Source organism: Neofelis nebulosa, chromosome 10, assembly GCF_028018385.1.
Source record: "Neofelis nebulosa isolate mNeoNeb1 chromosome 10, mNeoNeb1.pri, whole genome shotgun sequence".
In the NCBI taxonomy this organism is placed as follows: Eukaryota; Metazoa; Chordata; class Mammalia; order Carnivora; family Felidae; genus Neofelis; species Neofelis nebulosa.
This window is the reverse complement of record NC_080791.1, coordinates 28,966,295-28,992,994: the sequence shown is the minus strand read 5'-3', so window position 1 is coordinate 28,992,994 and position 26,700 is coordinate 28,966,295. Positions and strand designations below refer to the sequence as shown.

The 26,700-nt window shown below is 42.6% G+C and overlaps 1 protein-coding gene across 12 annotated transcripts in view; it reads left to right on the top strand.

The window, feature by feature from the left end:
* The window catches only part of OPCML (opioid binding protein/cell adhesion molecule like), a 1,069,156-nt gene that overhangs the window by 1,026,061 nt on the left and 16,395 nt on the right, over nt 1-26,700 (top strand). For 7 of the 12 annotated variants that reach the window (XM_058687354.1, XM_058687350.1, XM_058687359.1 and 4 more), the window contains 4 exons: nt 23,115-23,252; nt 23,665-23,785; nt 24,267-24,418; nt 25,312-25,338. In XM_058687354.1, coding sequence (XP_058543337.1) covers nt 23,115-23,252; nt 23,665-23,785; nt 24,267-24,418; nt 25,312-25,338 — 438 coding nt within the window. The remainder of the gene's footprint in view (nt 1-23,114; nt 23,253-23,664; nt 23,786-24,266; nt 24,419-25,311; nt 25,339-26,700) is intronic. The other 5 variants (XM_058687348.1, XM_058687353.1, XM_058687351.1 and 2 more) reach the window with 3 other exon arrangements.

Here is a 26,700-nt window from a genome sequence, read left to right as displayed (position 1 = left end):
CAGGGGATCTGTGAGGTCAAAACTGTTTTCATACTATTAATAAGACACATTTTGGCTTTTCAAATGTGTTGATACTTACTCTGATGGTACGAAGGTAATGGTGGGTATACATGCTGGAATCTTTATTTTTAATTTTTGTCTCATTTTAATGTTTAATATAGTAAATATCAAGAGATATAATGTAGTAAAGCACATTCTTTCAGGTCCTAAATCAATTTCTAAATGTCAGTGGATACCGAGACCAAAAAGTTTGGGAACTGATATATTATGGTGACAGATTAACTCTTACTCCTTACATACTATTGCCTCATTGGAACCTGAAAACAATCATGAAAGAGAGGCTGGTAAGGAAATAGTGTCCTTAACTTTCTGCAGAAGGAATGGAAGAATAATTACGTTGTAAATCTAGATTTGAATCTACTTTTTCCAGACCCTGGTCAGGATATGCTGCACTACAGTTAGCCCAGGGAAGGTGACACAGCCAGATTTATGCAACTTTGTCTGATACTAGTATTAAGTCAGGTCTGAGTGGCCTCCTGAGGTGTTCTTTTAGTTGTTTGTGCTCTTTGATGCATAGATTGTATGTCATTCGTTTTTTTCCTTTGTCTCCCCAACGACCCCCACGTCCTCTTGTGTTATTTTCCCACTCCCTGTACGTCTCCTCTTAAATGCTGTCTTACCAAAGAGGTTGTCTCTGACCACCCAGGATAGAATAACATGTACTTATAGCTCCCCATGCACTTCAGCCTGCTGTGTTTATTTTCTGTGCACCACTGGCACATCAGTTTGTTGACCAGTTCTCCTCTCTGAAATCTAAGCTCTTAAGTGTGTGCTCGGGTCTCTGTGTGCCCCCATGTATAGAACTTCACCTGGCACAAAAGAGGTGGTCAATATTTGTTGAATGAGAGAATTAATATTTTGAGATGTTTGGGATGTTTTTTTGGAATCAGTGGTCATGTCAGATAAGTACCCTCCAAGAGAAATTCTGGATTACTCTGTATTGGCTGCTATACATCTGTCACCACCCTCCTTTGAGCAACAATAGCAGTAATTGCCTATCCTGCTTAGGAAAGAGTAAAATGTGGGGATTAAGAGCACTCCTTCTTAACTGTGTGACCCAGGTCAAGTAATGACCTGAGCTTCAATTTCTTGAATGATTGCAAGATGTCTTAGGTTGCTTTCCTCAAGAAGCAGTCTCTGAGACTGAAATAGGAGTTTTATCAGTAGTCCAGTCAACAAACACTCTGTGAGGGGATGAAGAACCAGATCAGGTGGCTTGGAGAATTTGAACTGAGCAGCAGTCGTAACAGAGGTGTGAGCCCATCTTATGTTGTGTGTGGTGCCAAGAAAGCCTTTGAAGTTAACCTTGATGAAAGCCAAGGGCCCATCTTCTGGAGCAGCCAGTGGTTGGATGCATTCATTCTGCCAAGGAAAGGGGCATAACATTGGGCAGGGCCACTCACCACCCCAATTTCCTGAGGAGACTCAGCAGACAGCACTCTTCACAGCTGGGGAAATGAGTGTTTCAGTCCAGAAGAAGGAACCTGTGCAGGCACACCATGGGCTTCACCATAGAACATGAAATGAGAAGATTCATGGCAAGTGCTTGTCAGACGGTAATTACTTGATACATTTTAGTTATTATTATTACTGTTGTAAGATTTCTGCACAGTTCTTATTACTGTCTGATGTTATTGTTCCTCCACTAGAAGACAAGAATTTTATATCATTCACTGAAGTATGATCAGTAATTAATCAGGCACTGGAACATAGTAGGCTTTCAATACATATCTCTTAAAGGAACAGATTGTGTTATGATTAATGCTATGTGTTTGTGTGTGTGTGAGTGTGTGTGTGTGTGTGTGTGTGTGTGTGTGCATGCCCTTACTCACCCACTAGTGTAAGCTTTTTAAGAGCAGGGTATGTGTCTTATACCTTATTATTGTCCTTGTTACCTGTTTGAAGGGGCCATTCCTCAGGTGCATTCAAGGCTATTCCCATCTGGCCCCACCTCTGCTTCTAGGCTTTCCTAGAGGTCACACTCCCTCCTGTGTCTGTATATTGAACACGACACCCTTTCTGCTGGGACTGCCATATCTGAACTTCTTGGATGTGCTAATTCCTCTTCACTCACCAGCTCTCGAGTCATATAGGACCCTTCCACACCAGTCTGGTTCTGTCCTTCCTGTCTGCTTCCAAATCCTCTGGCTTCCCCCTTTGATGCATGTACCACACTCCATGTTACAATCATCTTTATGACCCTAAGACTTCAACAAGGATTGTCTCGTTTGTCTGTATTCCTACTACCTGACACAGGCATTGGTGGTCTAACAATGTGATTAATATGCTTTTATATAACCAAGGAATTGTAAAGAGTATTATAAAAAGTATTGTTTAAAACTTCAACTAATTTTAACTGGACGATGCTGAACAATACAACAATAATACCACAAATTTATTTGATAACTTTCCCCTGACAAGTTCAAAGCACTATGCATGTTCACTATTGTTCTGTCCTCCACACTTGATGACTTAGGTGAATTATGTTGCTTTTTGATGGAAGTCAGCTGGGCTTCCACCCTCAGCACTGTCTGTATGAAACACAGGTAGAATCATTTATCATTTACTGAATAAATGGATGAATAATGTAGTTATGGGCTAACTAGGAAGACCTAAGGTCTTTTTGACTCTTTTCTATTGCTCCTGACAACAGCATACTTGGAAGTGAACAAGATGTATCACAACACTATTAGACTAGATATAGGGAATTTTCTTCCAATTAAAATCCATAAACCTTAAAATAATTAACTAAATCTTAAAATTTCCAGCCTAGTGTGTGACCTTTCCTGCCTTAAAACTCCTTTAACAGTTATCAGAATTCTTAGCTGTTTAATTCACACAGTTTTGGACATCTTTCTTTTGTTCTGACTTGCTACTTAAATCTTCCATTGTCATTTAATATTATATCTGTTTCTGTATTGTTTCCCCTTTTATGCTGTGTTCTGTATAACAGTGGGAACCTGTTTATCACTAACTGCAGTTCATAAAAGGCCTAGAAGTTCTCTGACCCCCTACAGATGCCTCTGTGAAGGTTAGAGAAGGAAGGAAGATAACAAGGGAAGGAGACAGAAAGAGGATACAAATGGCTGAGGATGGACCCTGCACTTAGGTCCTGGGCTCCTCCACAGTCCCTACCCCAACCGCAATGGAGCAGCTCAGCTTTTATAATTCAGTGAATTTCCAGTGTAGGATTTCTTTGGCAGAGAAGGTTCTGCCACTTACAAACATGTTTCATAGCCACAAACAACGGACACATATGAACCAGTGTTGGTTCTTTCCCTACTAAAATCTAAACTCCATGAGGGCAGGGATTATAGTGAGTATAGTAGGTAATCTTTCATATATAAGATGAGAGAATAAGTTAATTTGACAAAGAAGGAGTTATACAAAGATGGTCTTGATTGATATCTGATTGGCTTAAGATATTTAAACATAAGGGGTCCCTGGGTGGCTCAGTCAGTTAAGAGTCCCACTTCAGCTCAGGTCATGATCTCACAGTTCATGAGTTTGAACCTTGCATCAGGTTCTGTGCTGACAGCTCAGAGCCTGGAGCCTGCTTCAGATTCTGTGTCTCCCTCTCTCTCTGCCCCTCATCCACTCACGCTCTGTCTCTCTCTCTCCCAAAAATAAATAAACATTAAAAAAAATTAAAAAAAAAAGATATTTAAACATAAGAGGGTTTTGAAATTGGGATGATTTAAACATGGCATTATCATAACATTTATTGTTTACACTGAAACCATTCATAATTACATCAGTCAACAGATGTAGACAATGGCTGCCTCTAGTAGAGTAGGACATAATTGACTGTCTTGAATGACATCTCAACGGGATCTTGCTTGAGGGAAAATTTTAAGATTTAACCTCTGGCAAAAAAGATTTCAGGTCCTATTAGTTTCTGCCTTGTAAGAGTGGTTACTACTTAGAGGACACATCCAGTGTTGGTCTTGTTGCAGATTACTCACTTCTCCCAATGTTTAGGTGTCTGAAGATTGGAACTACAACCAGAAGGATAAAGGTTCCTTTTGGGGCTGAATGAAATATCCTATCAACAGTCCCTGGCTCTTGTCTCTCTGACACTGAGGGAGGCAGCAGTGAATATGCTTTCAAGCTGACAGGGAGAGTAGCTATTATATGCTATCTCTGTTACCATTCCCCTCCCAAGCCTTTCATAGAGTCCTATCCATGAAAGTGGATTGGTTATTCTAAGGGCAATACCAGAGATGAGAAGACAGAGTCAGGGAACCACCATCGCTAACAAGGACATTACTCTGGCAATGGGGTGACTGAGGTAGAAGACCCATGGCTGTAACATGGAAGGTATCTGGATTCAGGGGACATTCATTTTCCAGCATTTCCCAGGCACCCTCCTCATGTGTGTATGACAGAGTGTGTGATCATTTGCCGCATAAAGCCTTGTGGTTGCCTGTGCTGAATTTAGGGAGTTCACAATAAAGTAGAAATGAGATGAACAAGCCCAGCAAAACTCCTTTTCAATGTTGGTGTTAGGATCATAGGATTTAGATCAAGCCATTTCAGAATGCCCCTGTTATGTTTTAGGAAACGGTTTGACCTGTAATATATCCAAGTTTATGTGATACATTCTATTATAATCCTGTTACACTCTGTTCATAAAATTACAAATGTCTCCCAGGAAGAGGGTGAATCAGATGTTTTATTGGCACTGCCCCTGGCATGTTTATTCGGTCTGGGGTCAGTGCATGATTATTAAACCCTACTGGAAAAAAAAATAAATTGACATTCTGGACTGAAAATCACATCATTGCCAGGTGGTGTGCATACTAGCTGTGTACAGATATTATATGTCCCTGCAGTCATGAAGCAATTTATGTGCTGGTGTGGATTTCTCACAAGTTAGTTCATCCTGTTTCCCATAGAGCAGCTTGATTGGATGTGAAAGTAGCCTCTCCCTCCTCTCTGCAATAGGCCTCCTAGAAACTGGTTACACAAAACCACAAACCCCATTTCATCCCAGCGGGGGACAGCTGCCATCACATCCCCCAAAGGCGTGGGGTGCTGGCTCCCTTCTTCCTATCTGCACTCTGTCCTCATCCCAGAGCCTCTCTGAGGGGCTGTCACTGTGAGCAACTTGTGGAAAAGGCACTGGAGCGTCCCGTCCCCACTGTGGAGGGGCCACCTGGGGGGGATGATGAGGTGCTTGGTGGCTTCTGATTAGATATTAGCCCACTGAAGCCTGACCTCAGAAAGGTGGCCTCTGCCTCACTGAGCACCCTTCCTTACCCTTCCGAATCAGACTTCCACAAACTTTTAAGATGATTTCTCTTGTTGCTGATCTCTTGGAGTTCTTGGGCACAAATGTTGATTTACTCAGACCTTGTTTTCCAAGAACAGGTTATGGCCTGAAAGAAGCTGGGTCTGTAAAGCTAGAAACAAAGTGAAAGGGGAATCTAGTCATTTGGAGTCTAAAATTAGAGACCATACAAATGAGACCAGAATGAAATGATGTGTGCAAGGGTATTCTATTCAATAGATATTTACTGAGTGATTTCAATTTGCTAGGCCTGGTGCTTTAAACCTCACTCCACTTTACCCCATCTCTCTCCCCCCCAAAAAAACCACCTCTGCTGCCTATAATGTGCTTGGCACACAGTGGGCATCTTTTCTTGCTTATCGTAAGAAAATTGGGAAAAGTATGATGAGAAAGCAAAACATGAAAATATCCATTGGCTCCTAACTACAATTTCCCTGAAGTCGTTTAACAGGGCAGAATTTTCCCCTGGAGCCAGAATCCTCTAACCGAGAGCCATCAGTAATTTTCCTCAGAAAAGCAGTCAGAGTGATAAAATAACTTACAATTCACTTTCCAGAATCGTCCTACCTCCTCCGCTTCCTCATGCTGTTTCCCTGCCTTACATGCTGGTCCAACTCTGCCTTCTGAAATGACAATATTTCAAAGCTGCTTCAAGTACTACCTGCTCTACATCTTGAGTTCATCTCTTGGCACCACCATCCCCCAGCTAAAGAGTACAAGATATTTCCTTTAAATCCTGATGAGGGGTTCAGACAGCATGCTTTTATTGTGTTATTTCTGGCTAGGTTTATATGTAGGTATGACTCGAGCTGTCTTATCCTCAGCATTGGACAGTTAGATGATGAAACACAGGAAACTGGGTTACATTAGTGCATTAAGTAATTGATTTTTAATACTTTTCAGCCACTGTGTGTGAGGCCCTACTGTGTGTCAGCAATGGCACAAGGCCCTGGGGAAGCCACTGTGCATGGCATGGATAGTCTGGTATTCACTGAGCTTCCTTTTAGAGGGAGATTCAGGTGACTGAACAGGTGTTTACACTCTTGCAGTGTTCGCAACCTTAGCACTATTGATATTTAGGGACAGAAAATTCTTTGTTATGGGAGACTGCCCTGTGCACTATTGCGTTTTTAGATCTCTACCTCTGACCCTGAACTCTACTCCCTATATCTCAGTAGCACCTCTTTCCTGACCCCTAGTTTGACAACCAAAAGGGTTGCCAGACATTGCAAAATGTTCCTTGTGGTGTCAAGTCACGAGGTTGAGCATTACTGCTCTAAAAAGATAAATGTAATGATAAGTACGGGTTCTATGGGAGCCTTGAGAAAGGATATCTAAGATTTTAAGGGTCAAGGAGTCAGGGCCCCAGCAGGAAACAGAGAACACATTGCATTGTGAAGAATTATAGGCAGATTTAATAAGGGGATTATTTACAAGTTATGGAAAGGGTATAGGGAACCCACACCCAAGGCTAGTAACAGCAGGATTGTTCTTACCCCAAGGTTAGTAACAGCCAGAGGGGTGAAGTTGGCAGTTGCTGGATAAATGGGGAAGAGTTATGTGGAAAGGGCTGACTGGAGAGAAGCCATGCTCTTTGGTGAAGTGACTCAGGCATGGGACATGACCCTGCTGGAAAATTCACATTTGAGCTCCCTTCTCTTCCTCTACTGGGCTTTCTAGTGGTCACCCCAACCAGAAACCAATGGCAAAGACCCAGTTCACGGAGCCCATGTAAATCAGACACTCAGAGAAGAAAGTGGAGCAAAGAAGGCTGACAAGTGTTTCGAGAGGGTTGAAGAGGAAATATCTCTTGTGGCAGCCTTCCCTGAAAGAGTCAAATCTAGGTTAAGACCCCAAAGGATAAGTCAGAGTTAGTTGGGAGAAGGTAGGGGAAATAACACATGTGATTTCTATTCCATAATATTCAGTTATAGGATCGTTGCTACATTTATAGTTAGTCTCTTGAGCCCCTGCTATCCTGACATGTGAGGAATTCAATCTAAGTCATGTTTGGGGAGACACCTTTCTTCTCTGAAGTATCTAGAATGCTCAGGAGATGGTCACTAGTTGTCAGTCCTCGGTGGTAGGAACAATTAATTCCTTGAATAAAGGGAAAAGAAAGGGAGGGAGTGGGGACAAGTAGATTTCAGCTTCTGGATCCATCTTCATTATCACCCGGGTGAGGTGCTGTCAATTACCGGCATTTGCATAGGAATTGAATATGTGATCTGCTTTGGTGGAGATGCCTCTATAAACCACACCACCTGGCTGTCCATACTCCCCACTCACCCGCACCTGGCTGGCCCATTCCCGCCTCACTGAGTGAAAACTCTTTGTTTTCCGGTTTCTTTAAAACAAAAACCTGGATGGTAATCATCTTCTAGGTGCCTAGCAACTGCTTGAGACCCCACGACACAAAAGCCATTAACAATCCTGATGTAAGAAGCTCAGAATGGAAAGCTCAAAAAGCCTGGCACCTTTTGGGGATTGGGAACAGGGAACCCCTTTGATTCCTTCTAACCTTCTATGGCTTTGAGGACAAAGCACACATCAGTTTCTTAGCAGACCAGCCTGCTGTGCTACAAAGTGGGGGATTGAACCAACCTTTGGCAGTTTGGAGGAATCAAGGCCTATTCATTATGGCATAGAAATCCACTGGGGCCAGAATTTTACAAAATGGTAAGACGGAGGAAGATAGAGTACAGAGGACCAGAGAACCTAGTAAACCACTAGAGTGGTAGAACTCTTTATTGAGACCTGTACCATAACCCCAGCACAGTAGAGGAGTACACAAAAGTCTTTTGTATGTGCTTTTTTCATCCTCCATGAGATTCTAATGAGTCAGGCAGTTTTTACTTTGCACCAACACAGAAGCACCCAGATGGTAGGTATGTAGGTGGGGAGCACACAAAAGCCAGCAGTCAGCCATGCGACCCAAACCCAAAGCTTCCTCATGGTTAGGCCCCAGTGAATACAATAGTCTTTACAGAGCTCCTTCTTGCACAAAAATTAAACAGGCAATAAATTGTGCATGGCTTTCTTATTTATTTGTACCTGTTCATGTGTTGACTCTTTAGAATGAAAACATGGGAGCCAAGTGTTTTCCTCAACACAGCAGGAGCACTGACTCATCGGTGGCTGACCACAGGTCTCCTTCTCAAGTGCTCTGTTCTTCCATCTCAGGAATTAACCTGGCTACCTCCTCCTGTCTTTTCTGTATCCCACTTCCCCATCATCTCACTGGTGTCCTTGCTAATTCGACAAAGTTAATACCTGATTAATAACTCCTATGATAGAAGAGTTCCTGGATGAGCTGTAGCCCCCATTTACAATCTGCTGGTGATTGAAAAATTATGTTCAGTTCAGTAATAATTGATGGAAATGGTCTCTTCTCTTCTGCAGCTGATTGGCTTTGTAATTGTGATTTAATAATGTAAATACCACTTGTTTTCTTCTCAAGATGAATTACCTTCTGATTTGCTAAGCTCAAGGCTCATTGCACTTTCTTATATCTTTGTCCCTTATCATGGGATTATAGGTGAGATCTATTCATTATTTTGCTATATTTTCTTTGCACACACACACACACACACACACACACACACACAATACACACTGAATCAATGGTTGGAAAGAAGACATTCTTTTTTTCAACCAGATATTGATTATCAAATGTTAAACCTAATGCTTTTAGAAATAATCTAGAACCAGAAGGCCTGGGTGGGTAAGCAGGTGTACACAAATGTATACAGTTAGAGGTTTCTCATGAACTAGTATTGTGCTATTTCCTAAATGATGAGGAAAGCTTGAAAAAAATAGCTGTTATTTTGTGATTTATGATAAGAAAAACATATTTGGTCTTTGCTCAGTTTCTGACACAGAGCTCCTAAAACCCTTGAAATTTCCTGTGATGACAGAAAAAGTATCTTCTGTTATGCTAATGATGTGACTTTGGAAGCACCTAAGGATGGAGAATGGTTGCCAGGGGAGCCAATCCTGTTGTTAGAGGGCTGAAACTCTCAGTGTCCCCCATCCCCATGACACCACATCAGGCAGGGGACAGGGGCTGGAGACTGAGTTCAGTTATCAATGGCCAGCAATTTACTCACTCATGCCTACATAATCAAGACTCCCGAAAACCCCAAAGGGCAGGGTTCATAGACTTCTGGGTTGGTGAACAAATGGAGATTCAGGGATAAGGGAGCACTGAGAGGACATGGAAGCTTCGTGCCCCTTTCCCCATGCCATGCCCTATGCATCTCTTCCATCTGGCTGTTTGGAGTTACATCTTTTTATGATAAATAAATAATCTAGTAAGTTAAATTTTCCCTGGGTTTCATGAGCCACTTTACCAAATCAATCAAACCCAAGGAGGAGTCACTGGAATCTCTGATCCATAGCCAGTGGGTCAGAAGCAGAAAGAACAGCCCAGACTTGCAATTGGCCTCTGAAGTGTGGGATTAACAGTGTCTGTGGGACTGAGCCCTTACCTGGTGGTATCTGATGCTATCTCCAGGTAATTAGCGTCAGAATTGAGTTGAATTGCAGAACCCCCAGCTGGTGTTGAATTGCTTGGTGTGTGTGTGGGAACCCACACAATGGAATTGGTTTCAGAATTGCAATGGCTCTGTATTTTCCTTTCTATATTGAATGTTGCTCTACTGCTATGCATGCATACCATATGTGTATCTGTGTGTTCGTATGTGAATAACATGCGGCGTGAAGTAAATACCACACTGTTATTTACATTAATTTTATTATGTACCATTGGGGTACAATGTTCTATAATTGAGAAAACCTCTAGAGTTGTGTGTAACTAGAGCAAGCTCAGGGCCACAGAAAGAAGGTGGCTGACACTATGCATCCTGACTCATTCTCCTAAGAAGCTCCCTGTCTGGATAGTCCTGGAAATCCATGGGCACCATCTGTTTAGCTACCAGGCTCTAGGCACCTGCCCTGCATGGCATGGAACACAGTAGCCCATTCCAATGTCCTCATTTTTGTACACGATACTTCAATCCAGGCCTGCCCTGTTGGAACCCAGTCACCCTTACAATCCTCCTTGCTTTATAATATATATATATATATATATATATATATATATATATATATATATATATTTCAGTACTCTTCTCCCTCTCTGGGTAAGATGTGTTAATTTTGACAGAGGCCTGCTGGGCTTATGTGGCCACTAAGTACAGGGAAACCCAGCAAAGGCAGGCAGGAAGGGTGGCACAACAGGGGCATGGTGAGAGTAATTTTAGAGGCTGGCAAGCCTTGCTTGAACCTTCACATCCCACCCAGTGTGCTGAGCTGTGGCATTTCCCAGAACCAGAGACAGCCCCAGGTTTCAAGGGTAGAAGTAGGATTCACACTCCAGACTTCCCTACCCAGGGGCTTCAGGCCTTGATCAAATGCTGGTTGCTATCCAGAGACTGATGATAAGAGCCCAGCATCCCTATGTACTGGGCCAGAAGGACTGCCATGAATTAAGTTGAGAGAAGAACTGTGGCTAAGGGGCTAAGAAATAAATGGCCCAGTGCCCTCATTTTGTAGATAAGGAAACTGAATTTTCATGAAGTGAAGTGGATTGTCCACAGAACTCCTGGCTAATTAGTAGCGGAGTGAAGACCAGAACCTTGACCTCATAGGGTTCCAATAGGCCTGGGTTCTCCAGAGAAACAGAATCAATAGGGTAGAGAGAGAGACAGATAAGATTTGTTACAGGAATCAGCTCGTGTGGTTATGGAGATAAGAAATCCCATAATCTGCCATCTGTAAGCTGCATATTCAGGAAACCTTCTGGTATAATTCAGTCTGGTCTGAAGGTCTGAGAACAAGGTGAGAAGATGGTGTAACTCCCAGTCCTGAGACCAAAGGAGCCACTGGTGTAAGTGCCAGAATCTGAAGACCTGAGAACCAGGAGCTCTGATGTCCAAAGGCAGGAGAAGACAGACATCCTAGCACAGGAAAAGAGAGAGAATTTCCCCTTCTTCCATCTTTCTGTTTTATTCAGGTTCTCAATGGACTGGATAATGCTTACCACATTAATGAGGGCAATCTGTTTTACTCAGTCTACTGAATCAAATGCTAATCTCTTCTGGAAACACCTCACAGACACACCCTAAAATCATATTTACCAGCTATCTGGACATCCTTTGCTCAGTCAAGTTGATACATAAAATTAACCATCACATGGCCCCTCAGATCTTGGTTCTATTCTGGTGTAGCCATAGATCAATTCTGACAGTGGAGGTGCAAGGGAAATTTAAGTTGTAGTACTGAGTGTTGGGCCTTTCCTACTGCCAATGCCCCTTTCCTTGTTTCTCAAGTGTCTGTTTTCTGGTTGGGAAGGGATAGCAAGATGAGCCACATAACTAAGAAGGGATATTTTTAGCAAAGGTAGGGGAGGACAGAAAGCAGAGAGAAGCGTCATTTTCCTGCATTTGTAGTGTACCCTCAGATCCACGAAAATGGGTCTCAAATCATATAAGTGGATGATTAGTTATACCTGTAAGACGTTACTCCAACCTACCCATCGAGAGGAGGGAAACAAGAACAGCTACTTGTCATAATCTGCATGAATAGGATTCTTAGAAGGGAACGAAAAGAATTAATTTCCCCCATTAATAGAAGACATTACCCTCAGGCACGCACAGTCTTTCATAATTGTCAAAACCTCTTTCCTCCTCATCACCGAGCAGCAATAGCACAGTGACAGATGAGAGCCACCTTGAAATTGCATGGTGTCTTTATTATTGTGCCTGCATTGTCAAGACCCCAGATAAAGCTAGGGTGGCATAGGTCAATTCTGCAGTGTGCATGCCTGACTGCAGGAAACTTCTTATGTTTCCATATAGGTCAGTGACCCTGAGTTTCTGGGTTGGAACTTTGCCTATCAACACCATGGTCATAAGATTTCTAGAACTCAAAGAATTATGCAGGATTCCTGGTCATAGACTCTATTGCTAAGTTATGAAAGACTATAAATGACCTTAGAAATCATCTAAGGATGATTTTATTTGATAGGAGATAAATAGTTAAGGCTTGGGGTGCTAAAACACTTACTCAAAGTCACATAGCACATTAGTGGCAATGCTGGGGTTAGATACAGGTCTTCTGATCTCTAATTCAGTAGTTTTATCCACTTATTCATGTTCTTGGCAGAGTCATAGAAGACTGTGTGTATGGTGACTTCTATGGGGACTAGGCTAAGAAGGGAAGCCAAGAAGATAGATGTCTTTTGTGAGAGGTCAGGTTAATAAGAGTCCAAGTTGGATGATAAGAGGCAGACAGACTTGCCTAGAATAGCACAAGGTGCAGATGTAGAGAGTCCTTGACAAGAAAGTTTCCAAAGGGATCCAACCTCACAATAAGGGCTCTTGGCCCCAAAGGCAGAGACATTGTCCATTGAGTGCACAGTTCCTAATTCTTCCTTTTCAGCTGCTGCTCTGAGTGTGTGAGCAAAGCTATCTCCTGTGATGCTTCAGAGCTCAGGCCCTCCAATTCTGTGAAGTGTGCAGAATGTCTCAGGTGCGGCCAGCATGCCAAGTGTGCTGCTTGGCTTAGTGGGTGTTTTGCCTAGAAGCTAATATAAGGATTTCAAAAATATTAATGAACATTGATAATTAGCATCATTGTCATGTGGCTGTGCTGTTGGGAACTAATACTGGGAGAACATAAAAGGGAGAGAATAAGAGAAGAGGAAGGAGGAGAGAAAGTGAGAAGAGTCAGGCTGCATCAAGGCTTTAAGTGTAGAAACTGGGCTACATTCTTCCTCAAAAGAGCATCTCCCCAATAACCTGAAAAGGCTCTGGCACTGTGTCCATGAGTTCTCTGGCCCATCCTAACCATTTTAGAAGGTGCAGGTATGGTAGATGACATGCCAGGAATTTGAGCCAGGATTTGTTAAACCCCAGATGGGTTTCCATCCTTTGAGCTGCAGTGCTGATCCCCTTGTTGCAGTTGATTTAGTGTCCAAGCAGCTGCTCTAGTCTATAATCTCATGGAAAACTGTAGTTAGCTCATGGGTCTCAAGCTCCAAGGAACAGAGCACTTGAAGTCATTATTGACCTTCGTCTAGCAGAATCTTACATCTGAGAATGCACAATTTCCTTGGGGACCAAACCACTTCTTATTGACTTTAAAAGTGTGGGTGTTGGGACAGCCCCACAGGCAGAGTAAGGTGCAATCAGCAGCCCAGGCCGATCCTGACGGCAGGACTTTCCATGCCCTGGGAGTACAGTGGCCACATGGATTATCATCCAGAACAGGATACTTTTGAGAGCAGAAGGTGACCATTAATAATTAGTCTTGGAAAACAGGTGTCACCTGACAACTTGTCCCAGACAAACTTAACTATAAGGTCACCCTACTTATAAAAATAACAAAGACGTCCTTGGTGTTGCTATACAAAAAACATTAATCCCCAGGGAAAACAAGCCATGTGCAGTTGGTATTGGAAGGAAAGATTTAATTCCCCCCAAACCACATAAGGAGCACAGCATTCAGCCGATGTGCTCTGTTATTAGAAGTAATTTGAAGAGTTTGGGCACAAGCTGAACCCCAATGGATTTTGACCCTCTAGATTTGCTGTGGGCTCAAGAAGCACATTTTTTCAAAACACCCTTAGGTAATTCTGGTGTTGGATACTCACTGATCACACAGTGGCATGGGACATTTCCATACCTCCAACATATTGTTTTCTGGGGCACTTCCAACATATTGTTTTCTGGGGCACCAGGGTGGCTCAGTCAGTTAAACATCTGACTCTTGATTTCAGCTCAGGTCATTATCACATTGTTCATGGGATCGAGCCTATCAAGCTGCACACTGATGGCTCTCTCTCTTTCTCTCTCTCAAAATAAATAAATAAACTAACCAAATAAATAATATATATATTGAAACTGGAGCTGGGTAACTCGTCATTCCTGCTTAGGCTAATGCAGGCAAGATCAAATCAAACTTTCTTAAGACGTCTATAAGACATACACAAATGAAACAAGTAGTACCTATTCAGTGCTTTGATTCATTTTTTTAAATTATTGATTATTTTTTAACGCAGTAGTTTATTTCAACTAAAGTACAGAGTTTATTCTCCTTTTAGTTGTTAGTAATGAAATAACCTTGTTGGTTCAGAGTGCAAATAATGGTAATGAAAGAAGAAACCCTGTAATAAAGAAAAACTTTTCAAATGCCCTTAATGTTTTGTCAATAACTTAGCTCTTTCGGCTGTGCTTTCTAAAAGCAATGATTTTGTTTTCTTCAACCTCTATGTCTTTTTGGTTTGAACTGTTTATATCTGTCTACATTTGAATACTTTGTAGAATATAAATGTTAGCTACTTCTTTAATTAAATAGTCTGCTTTGTTCTCCAAATGGATTTAAGCTTCTGCCCTCAGTCAATTGTCTGCCTCTATGGGAAATCCCGGAGTTTTGCATTCTGTATCCTCATGTTCTCTGTCTTCCTCTCTCACTGTGTGTGTGTGTGTGTGTGTGTGTGTGTGTGTGTGTGTGCCTGTGTGTGTGTGTGTGTGTGTGTGTGTGTTCAACTCCTCTTTTCTTTGTCTGTCATGCACTCTGGACTTCCATTGCAAGGCTATGGGCCACATCTTTGCCAGTATCCTGACTTTTTCCATATGATTCACTCAAGACTACTCCCTCTGGGTCAACAGTATCATCTAGATTATAAAACTCTCATGTCCTGGTTCTCCTTGTGGCTAATGAACCAATCTCAGAAAAGAGACACAAGTAAAACCAAACTAACCACATGTTTTCACTGTACTTTCGACAGGAGCAACTCTTGCCTTGATGCCTTGTGTTAGTAGATCTGGGCATTCCCATCCATTTTGGGCTGATGAAGGGCATTCGACACTGTCAGGCCCAGCCCTGGCTGCCAGTACCTTGCAGTGTGGCAAGGTCCCATTTGCCAGACTCACTTGCTGGCATTCCAACTGTATGTCTCTCATGGAGGCCCATGGACAGTCAACAGAAGGCCTGAGCACACTCTGAGTATGCAGAGCCTTATGGACTGCTAGGTCTTGAGTGCATTCTCAGCAGAAGAAGCCTGGGAGTGTATAAGTAGAACTGGCACTTGGTAGATAAAGGCCACAGGAGCCTCCCAGTCTACCAACTAGGGATGTAGTCCCTTGTTGTGTGTCAGGGTCCCCTGGACAGTGTTTAGAGGATGCCAGTGATGGCACAGTTCAGCCAATCTGTAAGCATGGGCACAAAAGTATGTTTTCATAGTGCTCCTTGGTTGATGCTGTGTGCCACCTGGGACAAGACCTCTAGGCCCTCCCTCCTAGACCTCATTGCAAAAAGGTTTCTTGACACTGTATTCTCCTGTCCCCACATACCAGACGAAACTCTTCATATCCCCTGTATTTGGCTTTCCTCCTCCTGATAAAGTGCCCATGTACCAGAATTTATCTTTCTGGATAGTCCTACCAGATGAGTCATTTGAGCCCTTCTCTTCTTGTGTCATCCCAGGTGTTCCATCACAAAAAGGGAAAAAATTTAGGAAACTCACCACTGCCAGGAAATTCCTTTGAGCCCCCAGTTCCCCAGAGCATTATTAATGTACTCTTTCCCCCACTAGAAGCTCAGCTGACTTTCCCAGTCACACATTGATCTTGTCATTAGCCAACTTCCTGTCAGCCTCAGGGAAGGCAGCCAGCAAGGCAGTCTTGGAGAGGAGCACACCACCCTTCCCTCAGGCAAGGTCCTGGTGGCCACAGTCTGAGAAAGGTTGTCTGAGCCCAAGACAAAGAGCTTCTGTCACCACCAGCAAGTGAGACATTGACCCAGAGGCTCAGTCTCCAGAACAAAATGACTTTAGCACAATTCAATTTATTGTATTAATTAAGGGAAAATGAAACCATGGGTTTATCATACTTTTCATTAGCTCCAATGCAACAAAGGGATGTATCTGGGAGTTGGGAGCAAGTGAGGATGGAATATACTGCTGTCCATACTCCCTGGTTTAATTAAGGAGGGGTAGCTCAGAGTTGCTTATTGTCAGCAGCATTCTAAAGAGAGTCAGAGTGTCAGGGAACACAGAGATGGTGGAGCAGGCCTGGCAGAGAGAGAGATTAAGTGGAGAGAGATAATTTGGTGAGGGTTCAGTTTCCAAACCTTTGGCAATTGGATGTAGAATGAATAGATACTGTGTGTTCATCCTACATGAGATGCATATACAGCTCAAGGGAGTGGAAGGTGTAATCTCATCTCAGTGTGTTCACAATTTAGAAATGGAACACCTACCTTATCAGAAGCAAGTGCAGGCAATACAAGACTGAGGTCACATGAGCCAAATTGTACCAAGTGCTGAGATTTTACTCCAGTTCCCACTCAAGCATGTTTCTAATGCTTCTGTCATTCAAGAGGAGGCTCTTGTGTTGAGAGGTATGTGATTTGAGAATGAGGCCAGGAAATCCCTAGGGAGGGTGAAGAAACCTACTCTCCAGCTTATAGGTTTCCAGAAGACAGTTCCCCCTGTACTCCCTAGGAGGAATAAATCCCTCTTCTAAACTGGTTACTCTTTGTCTCCACGGATGATGGGTGACTAATGTCACTGTTAAAGTTATTTGCTCAGCAGCCCTTGGACCTTGTCAAGCAGGGATAAGTCCATTATCTAGAAGTGAGGCAGCACATCTGATTCTCCATCACCTTCTTAATCTACCTCTGCTTGGGTCAAAGGGTTCTCCTTACACTTGATTCTCTATTCCAATACAGCCCTTATTCCCAGGTCCAGCATTGGGCCTGTAGCTGAATACCAAAGGCAAGTACTCCTACTGCAGTAGTCCAGACACCTTTAGTTCATAGGGAGAAAGGCAAGAACCTCTGTCAGTCTTGGATGCCAAGCCCAGATTGTAGGCCAACCTGACAGCATTAAAGCTGGTATTTTGATCTGCTTGTGGCTCACTTTATGTGATTATGTTCTACTGGCCAGAATCCTGGAGAGAGAGATGGATGAGTGACAACATTGTGGCACATATCATCACATGCACTTCTGACATCTACCTTGCCCTACATACCTCAAGGGCACAGAAGCCACTGGGAGGGAACTACTCCAGACAGTTCTTTTCCTTGACCTTATCTTGCTCCAGACCTCTAGGATAGGAGTTCCAGAAAATATACAACAAGCCAGCCAACCCACACCTTGTTTGATTTACTAAGCACTCCTTATAGAAGCAAAATCTCAGTTCCTTGCTAACTTGAATGGATACTTAGTTTTGGTGAATGGACAAGAAGCTATTGTCTAATATAGATCAAAAAGCCTAGGTGAGGCCTAAATAGGTCAGAAGCATTCACACAAGCACCTGGACTTTGGATTCCAACTTTCCAAGTTTAGTATTAATAAGGAGCATCTATAATAGCCCTTCTTGCTGAGGGAACAGGGAAATGTCTGTTCTTGCTTTTCGAGAAATCCTATCATGGACCCTGGGGTGTCTACACAATTCCCACTCCCAATGGCTTCCTTCTCTTCCTCTTTCTCTTTCTTCTCTTCCTTTCTCAGCCATCTGACTCCTCTTTCCCTCCTCTGGCTGTTCTCTTCATGATGCCATTTTCTCTGTGTCAATACCTCCTTAAATTCTTAGCACTCCTCCCCCTTCTCATCTCCTCATATTAATTTCCTCTAAGACACCCGCCCCTAGGCATGTGCCACTGTGAGCCATCTCCTGACAGATCTCTTGGCAAAAGCTGTGACAGGTGCTGACATTTAACCTCACAAAGCAGTTTCCCTGGATAGAGCATCAGCTTTCAACGGCATATGAGGAGGGACACTGGGGTTGGGGCACCCAGAAGGGGACTTTTTAATTATTTCAAAGGGAGAAGCCAGGCAGAGTTTGCCTCAATATGAGGATGCTTGTTTTGGATGGTGTGAATAGTATGGCAACAGAATAGACTTCCCTCTGAAATCATCCCTGGGGATGTTTGCACAGAATGGGGAAAGATATTCTGTCAGGGACAATAATCCAAAAAATGGAAGGCTAAAATCTTTGATCCTCCACGGTGTTTCCAACTGAAATTCTAAGGAGTTGTGTGAGGAAAAGAAGGAACGATTAGGCACAGGAATGGTGACTGAGATACAGCTGGCATGGGAGGACAGGATGTGAAGGGAAAAAGAAAGAAGAGGAACAAGGTCAGAATCCTTCCAGATTTTACTCTGGATTTCCCATTTGGTCTCCTCAGAGATGAGGATGATGTTTAAGTTTCTTCCAGCTCTAATAAATCTTTCTGACCCACTGCACCTTACGAGAGGGATCTAAAAATGATTAAGAACACTGAAAACTGAGCTGAGGGACAGAAAAATATACAGTGCTCCAGTTGTGGGGTCATGAGATTATAGACTGCCCAGGGTCAAGGACCTTGTCTTCTACATCATCTCCACCCCACATACAGTGTCTAACCCAGCCCTTTTCTCAAGGTACATGTGAGTAAGATAACTGCAGGTAATATCAGGGAAAGCAGATCATGCCAAGGATCCTTCCCTGAAGCAGTTTCTTGGTCTTCCCCTCCGTTTCTAAGATGCCAGACCCTATGCGTGGACACTGTTTGTTCTTTGCCTTCTGTGACTGTGTCAAGTCAGAATATGTGTCTTTGTAGAAGAAGCCCCCTTGTGCCCACAGAACCACGGGGCTTGCTTACTCTGTCCCCAGGCACATGCCTTGCATCTAAGGGGCCCTAGTCCAGGGACCTCCCACATCCCATGATAAATGGCCCCATTTGTATTCTTGAAGATCTTAATCTCACTAATATAGTGTATTGACTTTCTTAAAAGTACTCATCTAAGGAAAGAAATAGCCCATTTAAAAATTTTTTTTTAAATATTTATTTTTCAGAGAGAAAGAGAGACAGACCATGAGTAGGGGAGGGGTAGAGAGGAAGCACAGAATCCGAAGCAGTCTCCAGGCTCTGAGCTTTCAGCACACAGCCCAATGTTTGAACCCATGAACCACGAGATCATGACCTGAGCGGAAGTCGGATGCTTAACAAACTGAGCCACCCAGGCATCCCAGAAATAATCCATTTAAAAAATATATATTTCTGCCAATGGCTTAGAACTCACTTACTTTTCCTCCCAATCGTGTTATATTGGGATGCCTGAATGCATAGAGCAGGTTGATAATGCTTTTGGGTTATTGGCTTATTAAGAGACATCTCACCATAAAGCAAAACTGTGAAGCAGATTTGGAACTCTCATTTTCATGCATTTTGTCAGAGAAAATATTGTAGCCCTTTAGGCTTTAGTCCTTTTGTTTTTTTCTTTAATCCCTTTTGAAAGTGTCTTCAGAATCTTTCCTGTGGCACCTGGGTCATCTTGCTTGCACCCCCTCTACCTTTCTTTCCTTCCTCCTTCTCCTCCTCCTTCCTCTCTTGTTCCTCCCTCAGGTGTTTCTCCCTGCCCAGTTCCCTTCCTCTGCTTCCACATCAGCAGTTTGTCTTCTTGGCAGCCAGCAAAGAGGATTAAAACATGTGTTGCCTTCTGCCCTTTTCTCTGCAGCATGGAATCAGGATTTTCCATTGCAACCAGAACTGGAGAGGGCAGGGAAAGCATTAAACCCTGCAGTTTCCTAGGTCTCTAGGCATTTAGCAACCTAGATTTGTTCACCTAGTATTCAAAGCAGTAACAAAAATAACATCTCAAACACCTTCAGTGGGCTTGAGATGGGGAGGGATTTCAACATCCTCTTTCCATTTCTTAGCAAAGAAATCCGTTCAAGAGAATGAACACTTTGTAGTAAGATCATAAACACTCAGTGAACAGTTCGCTTCAGGGTTCCAGATGCCCGGCTTCAGTGCACCTTACTGAGTGCTATACCCCCAAGAGGGTGTCTTTTGAGATGCAGACTCCACAAGAATCCCCTTACTGAGGGGCATTCAGTAAGCTCTGTTGACCAAATGGCCACTTCACAGACCCAGACAGTTAGAAATGTGTGACAAGAGAGAGCTGAGAACAGCACGTGGTGGTGCCTTATAGCTTCACTGCTCACTGTGTGGGTCCCAGACCTGCAGCATGGAGATACTCAGGCATCTGTTAGAAATGCAGAGTCCCAGGCCCTGATCTAGACCTATTGAATCAGAATTTCTATATTTTTTAGATCCCAGAGGAATTTATATGCAAATTAAAATCTGAGAAGCACTTACTTTATGGTACAAACTTGACAAAATTCATTTTATCACTTAATGAGGTAGTATTATCATAACGATCCCTATTTTGCACAAAACACTCTCTTCCTTCTTCCTTTTTTTGCTGTCATATAATTGTTCCATAAAAATACCATTACAGATAGTGAAAATACATCCCTGCATTCCAAAGGGTGGTTGTGTTGCCCTGTAATTGCTTCATGAAGAATCCAGAATCTGCCCTACTCATACAAATGCAGAGAATTACTCAGGGCCCCAGCACATTGACCTCCACCTTCTTTGAGGCTATCCTTTCCCTTTGCACAAACCAACACTTCTAAGTTGACTGGCATCCATAAACTTGCCTTATCAGGGACTTTAAGACAGCTGTCTGGTGTATACTGTGTAGCATGATATAGATCTATCTCATTCTCTCCAAGGTTAGCAGGTCAGTAACCCTGCCTGAGGCTCCTGCCAGGCCCTACTGCAGGTGGCTCCTTTGGTCAAATGAAGTGGAGTTTAATTACTTGTGGTAAATGCACCGCAGCACATTTTGAAAAAATAATGGCCTGTTAGTAGTACGAAGGCAGACTTTCAATTCTGCCATATTTATTCACTGCAGAAAAGGTACAGTGCATTTGGGAAGTTGTTTTGGTGTGATATCGTTGTTTGATCCTTTAAAATACTTAGATTGGTCCACCAACATAATTTCAATAAGTGAGGCAATTTTTGTCTTTATAGACTTCCTGAAATAAGTGGTCTCAGAATCTTCTTCAACTGTGAGATTCTGTTAACCCTAAGAGAAATAAGGGGGGAAAAAGATGGGAAGATGTTTACATCCCGCCAATAAATCTTGAGGAATTAGTATATGAATTAGCGTGAATGACCAAATGTCTGCTGTGGTACAGGGCTTGTGACCAGCACCACTACCTTGGGATCCTGGTAAATAGGGCCCTACGACCCTATTTCTCCCCTTCAGGGTGCGTTTACAACCTCTACCCTCAGCCATTCTTCATGTGGGTTCAACTAGATTCCCCAAGATTCCCACACTTATGCCTGTGGGCTTGTACTGGGACCCAATCAACAGTTCCTGGTTCTAGGAGGGTGGCAAAGGATTGCTCCTGCTGGAAGGCCAACATTTCTTTCATGTAATTACATGATATTGGGCTACCAGAATTGGTGACTGCAATTGTTTATATATAGAGGGTCCCCTTGAAAAATATTTTGCCAGGGGCCCCACACCTTCTTGGGATATACTTGGTAACTAATGGAAGAGCCTGGGTGTTTGGGACTTAGGGTGGGAAGAGGAGGCAATGAAGGTCACATGAGGTGAAAAGCAAGTGGTCTGGGGAAATGGGCAGGGTGGGGGAAAACTCCCCAAGGCTTAGACTTGAATCCAAATCAGGTTGTTAAAGCACCTGTCTCTCTACCCACTGCCCATCACCCTACCCCTCAACTTCCTGCTGTTTCACATCCATAGTGGACCTAAACTTAGTTGATGGAGCATCCATTGGATAGGAATATGTTTATATGTGTGTTTGAGGAAAATTATAATGAGTTGTTATCTTCCTAAAACTGTTTTCACTCTAATGTCTGGAGCACAAAAAGGAATCAGGCAACAGGCAGAAAAGAAATGCAAATGGCTGTACTTCCTCCCTGGCCTTTGTGTTGGCTGGGTTTTCATGGGAGCCTAGTGCTTTGACAGAACTGAAAACATTTGAATTTCAAGGCAGAGGGTCTGTTCTATTTGTGCTGAACCACAGGGATGGGGATAAGGGACAAGACAGAGGGACCAGATTTTTGTAAGACATGTAATGGCTGCAAACAATATACATTTTACAAACCCACAATATTTTGTATCATGAATTCCAATCTTCACAAGTGCCTAGGAATAAAGCCTCCAGAATGTCCCACAAAGTCAGGTATTAAATCCATAAGGCTGTTCCAGTAACTCTGGATCCATCATTTGAGGCCACCACTGTTATTTTATGTTGGCAAACATTTATTGAGCACATCCTGCAAAACAGTCACAGAGTACTTCTGTATTCACTCTTTCTCCAATTTTTCTTCTCTAGTACAATTTGAAAACAAATCTACTGCTTTACATCTGTCTATATTAAAATATTAATTTATTTTGCTTATTTATTCTACAAGTAGTTAGTATTTTGTGCTCTGTCTCCAAGGGAATTTCTACATAATAAAAAAAATTAAGATGCCCACACTAACATACCCTAAAGTTATCCTTACATTTTTATTATGTTATTAATCATAACAATTCTCTTTAAAATATCAAAGTTTACTAGTGTGTTGGGCATTTCACATGTATTCTCTTAGTTAATCCTCATAATAATCATATAGGAAAAAAATGAAAGCCTCTTCTTTTCAAATGGTCTAAAAAGTTAAAGTGACTTGGACAAAAACACATTGATGCAAGACTCAAGCAGATAATTTCTTTCTTCAAATGCCATACTATTTGGTCAACATGGTGTCTTATAATCTTTGACTCGATGTTCAAACCCCATTATTACAGCTTTTTGTATTTCTTTCATTACAAGCTCAAGATATGAATATGGTTCTGTCCCTGGTTTCACAGTTTCTTGATTGTTTCTGTCTCTTTCTTTCCTCCCAGAAGGCCAGGGCTTTGTGAGTGAGGATGAATACCTGGAAATCTCTGACATCAAACGTGACCAGTCTGGGGAGTATGAATGCAGCGCCTTGAATGATGTTGCCGCACCTGATGTGCGGAAAGTAAAAATCACTGTAAACTGTGAGTTGACCCATTGTCAGGAAGTTTCAGAGGAAAAAATAATATAGGCATTAAGAGAACAAGTTGGTCATGACAGTGCCATTTTCTGATAGTTCCAAATTGTTTCCAACAGGAAAATACTTTCTCAGATTGTTTTGCACCATGAGTGTCCCCATTGCCATTTTGCCCCTGGAGTCTACCTGTGCCTGTCAGAACTTTTAGCTAATGGGGAGAATTGTTTACTTTGAATTGATTTCAAGGCTTAAGAAGATGCTGGGGTAAATGCAATATCTTTAAGCAAGAATTATTTTCCTAAAATAAAGGGTTATTTAACTGGGAAGGTAGGGTGCCACAAGAAATCCATTTGCATAACAGGTGACTAAATTCCCCTTTCATCTGTTTCATGAAGTCACTCTGCATTTTCCTTCCACAGACCCTCCTTATATCTCAAAAGCCAAGAACACTGGTGTCTCTGTTGGTCAGAAGGGTATCTTGAGTTGTGAAGCCTCTGCAGTGCCTATGGCTGAATTCCAGTGGTTCAAGGAAGATACCAGGTACCCTGAAAATGGAAATAGGGCATATCTGATGCAGAGCCAATGGATCATTCCCCACATGGAAAGAGAATGATAAAGTAAAGGAGAACGATATGGCAAAACCAAAATGCGTTAGTCCCCTTTATAACAGTGTCTCCTTTTAGAACCAGGAATGAAAAAATAGAGGAAGCTGGAAAGTGGGAAAATGAATTGACCTCATTTCAGAACCTGAGATTAGATGTAGACATGGCACCCATCAATGACTAGACACCAGTAAATTTCACCTTTGAAGCATGAATATTCTCTCCTTTTTCCTCCTGTGGAGGCTGTGGTACTTATGTTTTGAATTAGAGACACTGGGTCAGTTAGAGGAAAGGTGTCTGTGAGGAGGGGAGCCTCCTTATAAGATTCATCTCTGGTATCTATCACTTTCCCCTGCTTCTCTGTTTGCTGTTTCACTCTATCTGTAGAACCAGACCAGCAATACCTTCTCTTATTGCAGGCTAGCCACCGGCCTGGGCGGCGTGAGGATTGAGAACAAAGGCCACATATCCACTCTGACTTTCTTCAATGTTTCAGAAAAGGATTATGGGAACTATACTTGTGTGGCCACAAACAAGCTTGGGAACACCAATGCCAGCATCACACTGTATGGTGAGTGCAGGAAGCCTGGGTGCAGTGGGATCGGGGCATGTAGAGGGACAAAGGCTGGATTTGCTTGGCCTATGTTCATCCATACTGTTCAACCCACCACCCTTAGATATGAAATGCTTCTCCCTGTCATTCTCCTAAGCATGAACAGTGATGTTTGCAAGGTAATTGATATTTCATGGTCTACTGAAAGGCAAGGTTTGCACCTCACAAAAGGAGTAAACCCAATTCTGAACCAAATTGAATGGTGGTTGCCATAAAGAACATAGAACCAGGGAACAGTTTGATTGTAGTACCTAAAGGTCTGAGGGGGTAAGTTAGATATAATTTTAAGATACCTTATATAGTAAGAGTCTATAATTCTGGGGGTTATATTTATGGATTTGAACTAAGTCAACTGCAGCCATCACGATTCTCATATTGATTGTCATGTCATGTTCTCACTCACTGAGTGGACAGAGCAGTAGTCTGTGTCTTCATCACGATGGCTGCTCTGTCCAAAGCTGGAGCATCAAAACCTTCCCTGAAGGTCTTTTCCTCCCATATAAATGGAGAGGTCTCCAGATTCCTGACTGGCTCCCTTAGAAGCCCTCATTTCTCTCTCATCCAGCCTTCCCACATTGTTGTGTCCATCTCTGTGTGTAGCATTTCACACCATGGGCCAGGGCCAGGTTGTTGTGATATTTCGTGTGTGTATGCATTTGTTTATTCACTGAGATTTGGTTAGAGGTGAGTGGGATGAAAAGGTATTCATCTTTCCATGTGTACCTCAGACCCTGAAAAAGCTTTCAGCACTGACATTAACTAAACTTTGTCCACCAACCATCTGAAATGTGTGATCTATGTCTTTTGTTTTCTCTCTGCATTGTGTGTGCATTGTGCTGTGTGTGTCTTAGAAATAAGCCCCTCATCAGCAGTGGCAGGTGGGTACAGCATGTTCCTTCCTTCCTCTGCCTGCCTGAATGCCTATGCTTTTGAATATAAGCCTACTTTAAAGATAGGCTTGCCTGCTCGACCTCCCTGACTTATTCACCCTTAGTAGATAGATTTCGGGGAGTTTGGTTTGGACAATTTAGGTAACAAGCATGTAGAATATGATGGCTTTCACATAAACACTCACATTATTATACATTTTTGGGGAAGAGGTTCCCCCCAAATTCAATACACTTTGACTTGGTGGCCTGTAAAATAAATGAATATTCTGCTATTTCTGCACATAGCACCAAGAAGAATGAAACCAAGAGACCAAATGGATTATCAAATGATTGTCTCCATAGGGAAGTCACCCTACTATGAATATTTTATTCTTTTAGATCAAGGCAAAAGGGGAAAATGATTTAATTCTATAAACTTCATTTTAAAATAGAAATATTTGGGGGTCATTATTCATAATAATAGTAATAATATTTACCATTTACCAAATATTTACTGGTTTCTATGCATTATGTTAGCCAGTACTGTGCAACATAGGTTACTAAGTCCATTTTAAAGACGAGTAAAAGGAAGACCAATGAGGTTAATTAACACTGAGGTACACATACCAGTGAGTAGGTACTGGATGAAACCCAGAAGTGGATGCTTCTTCAGATCCTGGGTAAATAGCATTCAATGAACACATGCACACACTCACAACGATGCAGAAGTACATGCTCATCTGTGCTTCCAGAGGCAATAGCCTTACAGGCCTATTTCCCTATGCTCAATCTCAATCACAAAGAAAGTGGTGACATTTAAATTTTTCAGTCCTGGAATCAGCTCTGTAACTGTCACTTTTTATAGCTCTGGATCTAGGACAATTACAGGCCACCAGCACTGCCCACACTTTAATGTCTATGAATGTCCACGTCTTGGTCTTGATTAAACGGAGGGGAAATGGTGGGATGGGTGTGATGCTCTGCTCCTCAGCCTACCATGACCCCCTCAGAAAGGTCATGAGGGGTAATGAATATGGCCAAGAGAGGGAACCTAGGACTGACAACTGAATAATCTAGGTTCTTGCACCTCCCAACCACTAATAAAAGAGGTGTGTCATAGCAGATAACAGCAATGTATCTTAAGACTGTATCACCATGCCAGGGCTGCCATAACAAAATATTGTAAACAATATAAATGTATTTCCTCCCAATTCTGGAGGCCAGGAGCCCAAGATAAGCCAGGGAGACCTATCATCTAGTTTTGATGAGGACTCCCTTCCTGGCTTATAGATGACCACTTTGTCCTCACATGGCCTTTTTTCTAAGTGTGTGTGGTGTGTGGAGAGATACAGACAGAGATGGCAATGGAGG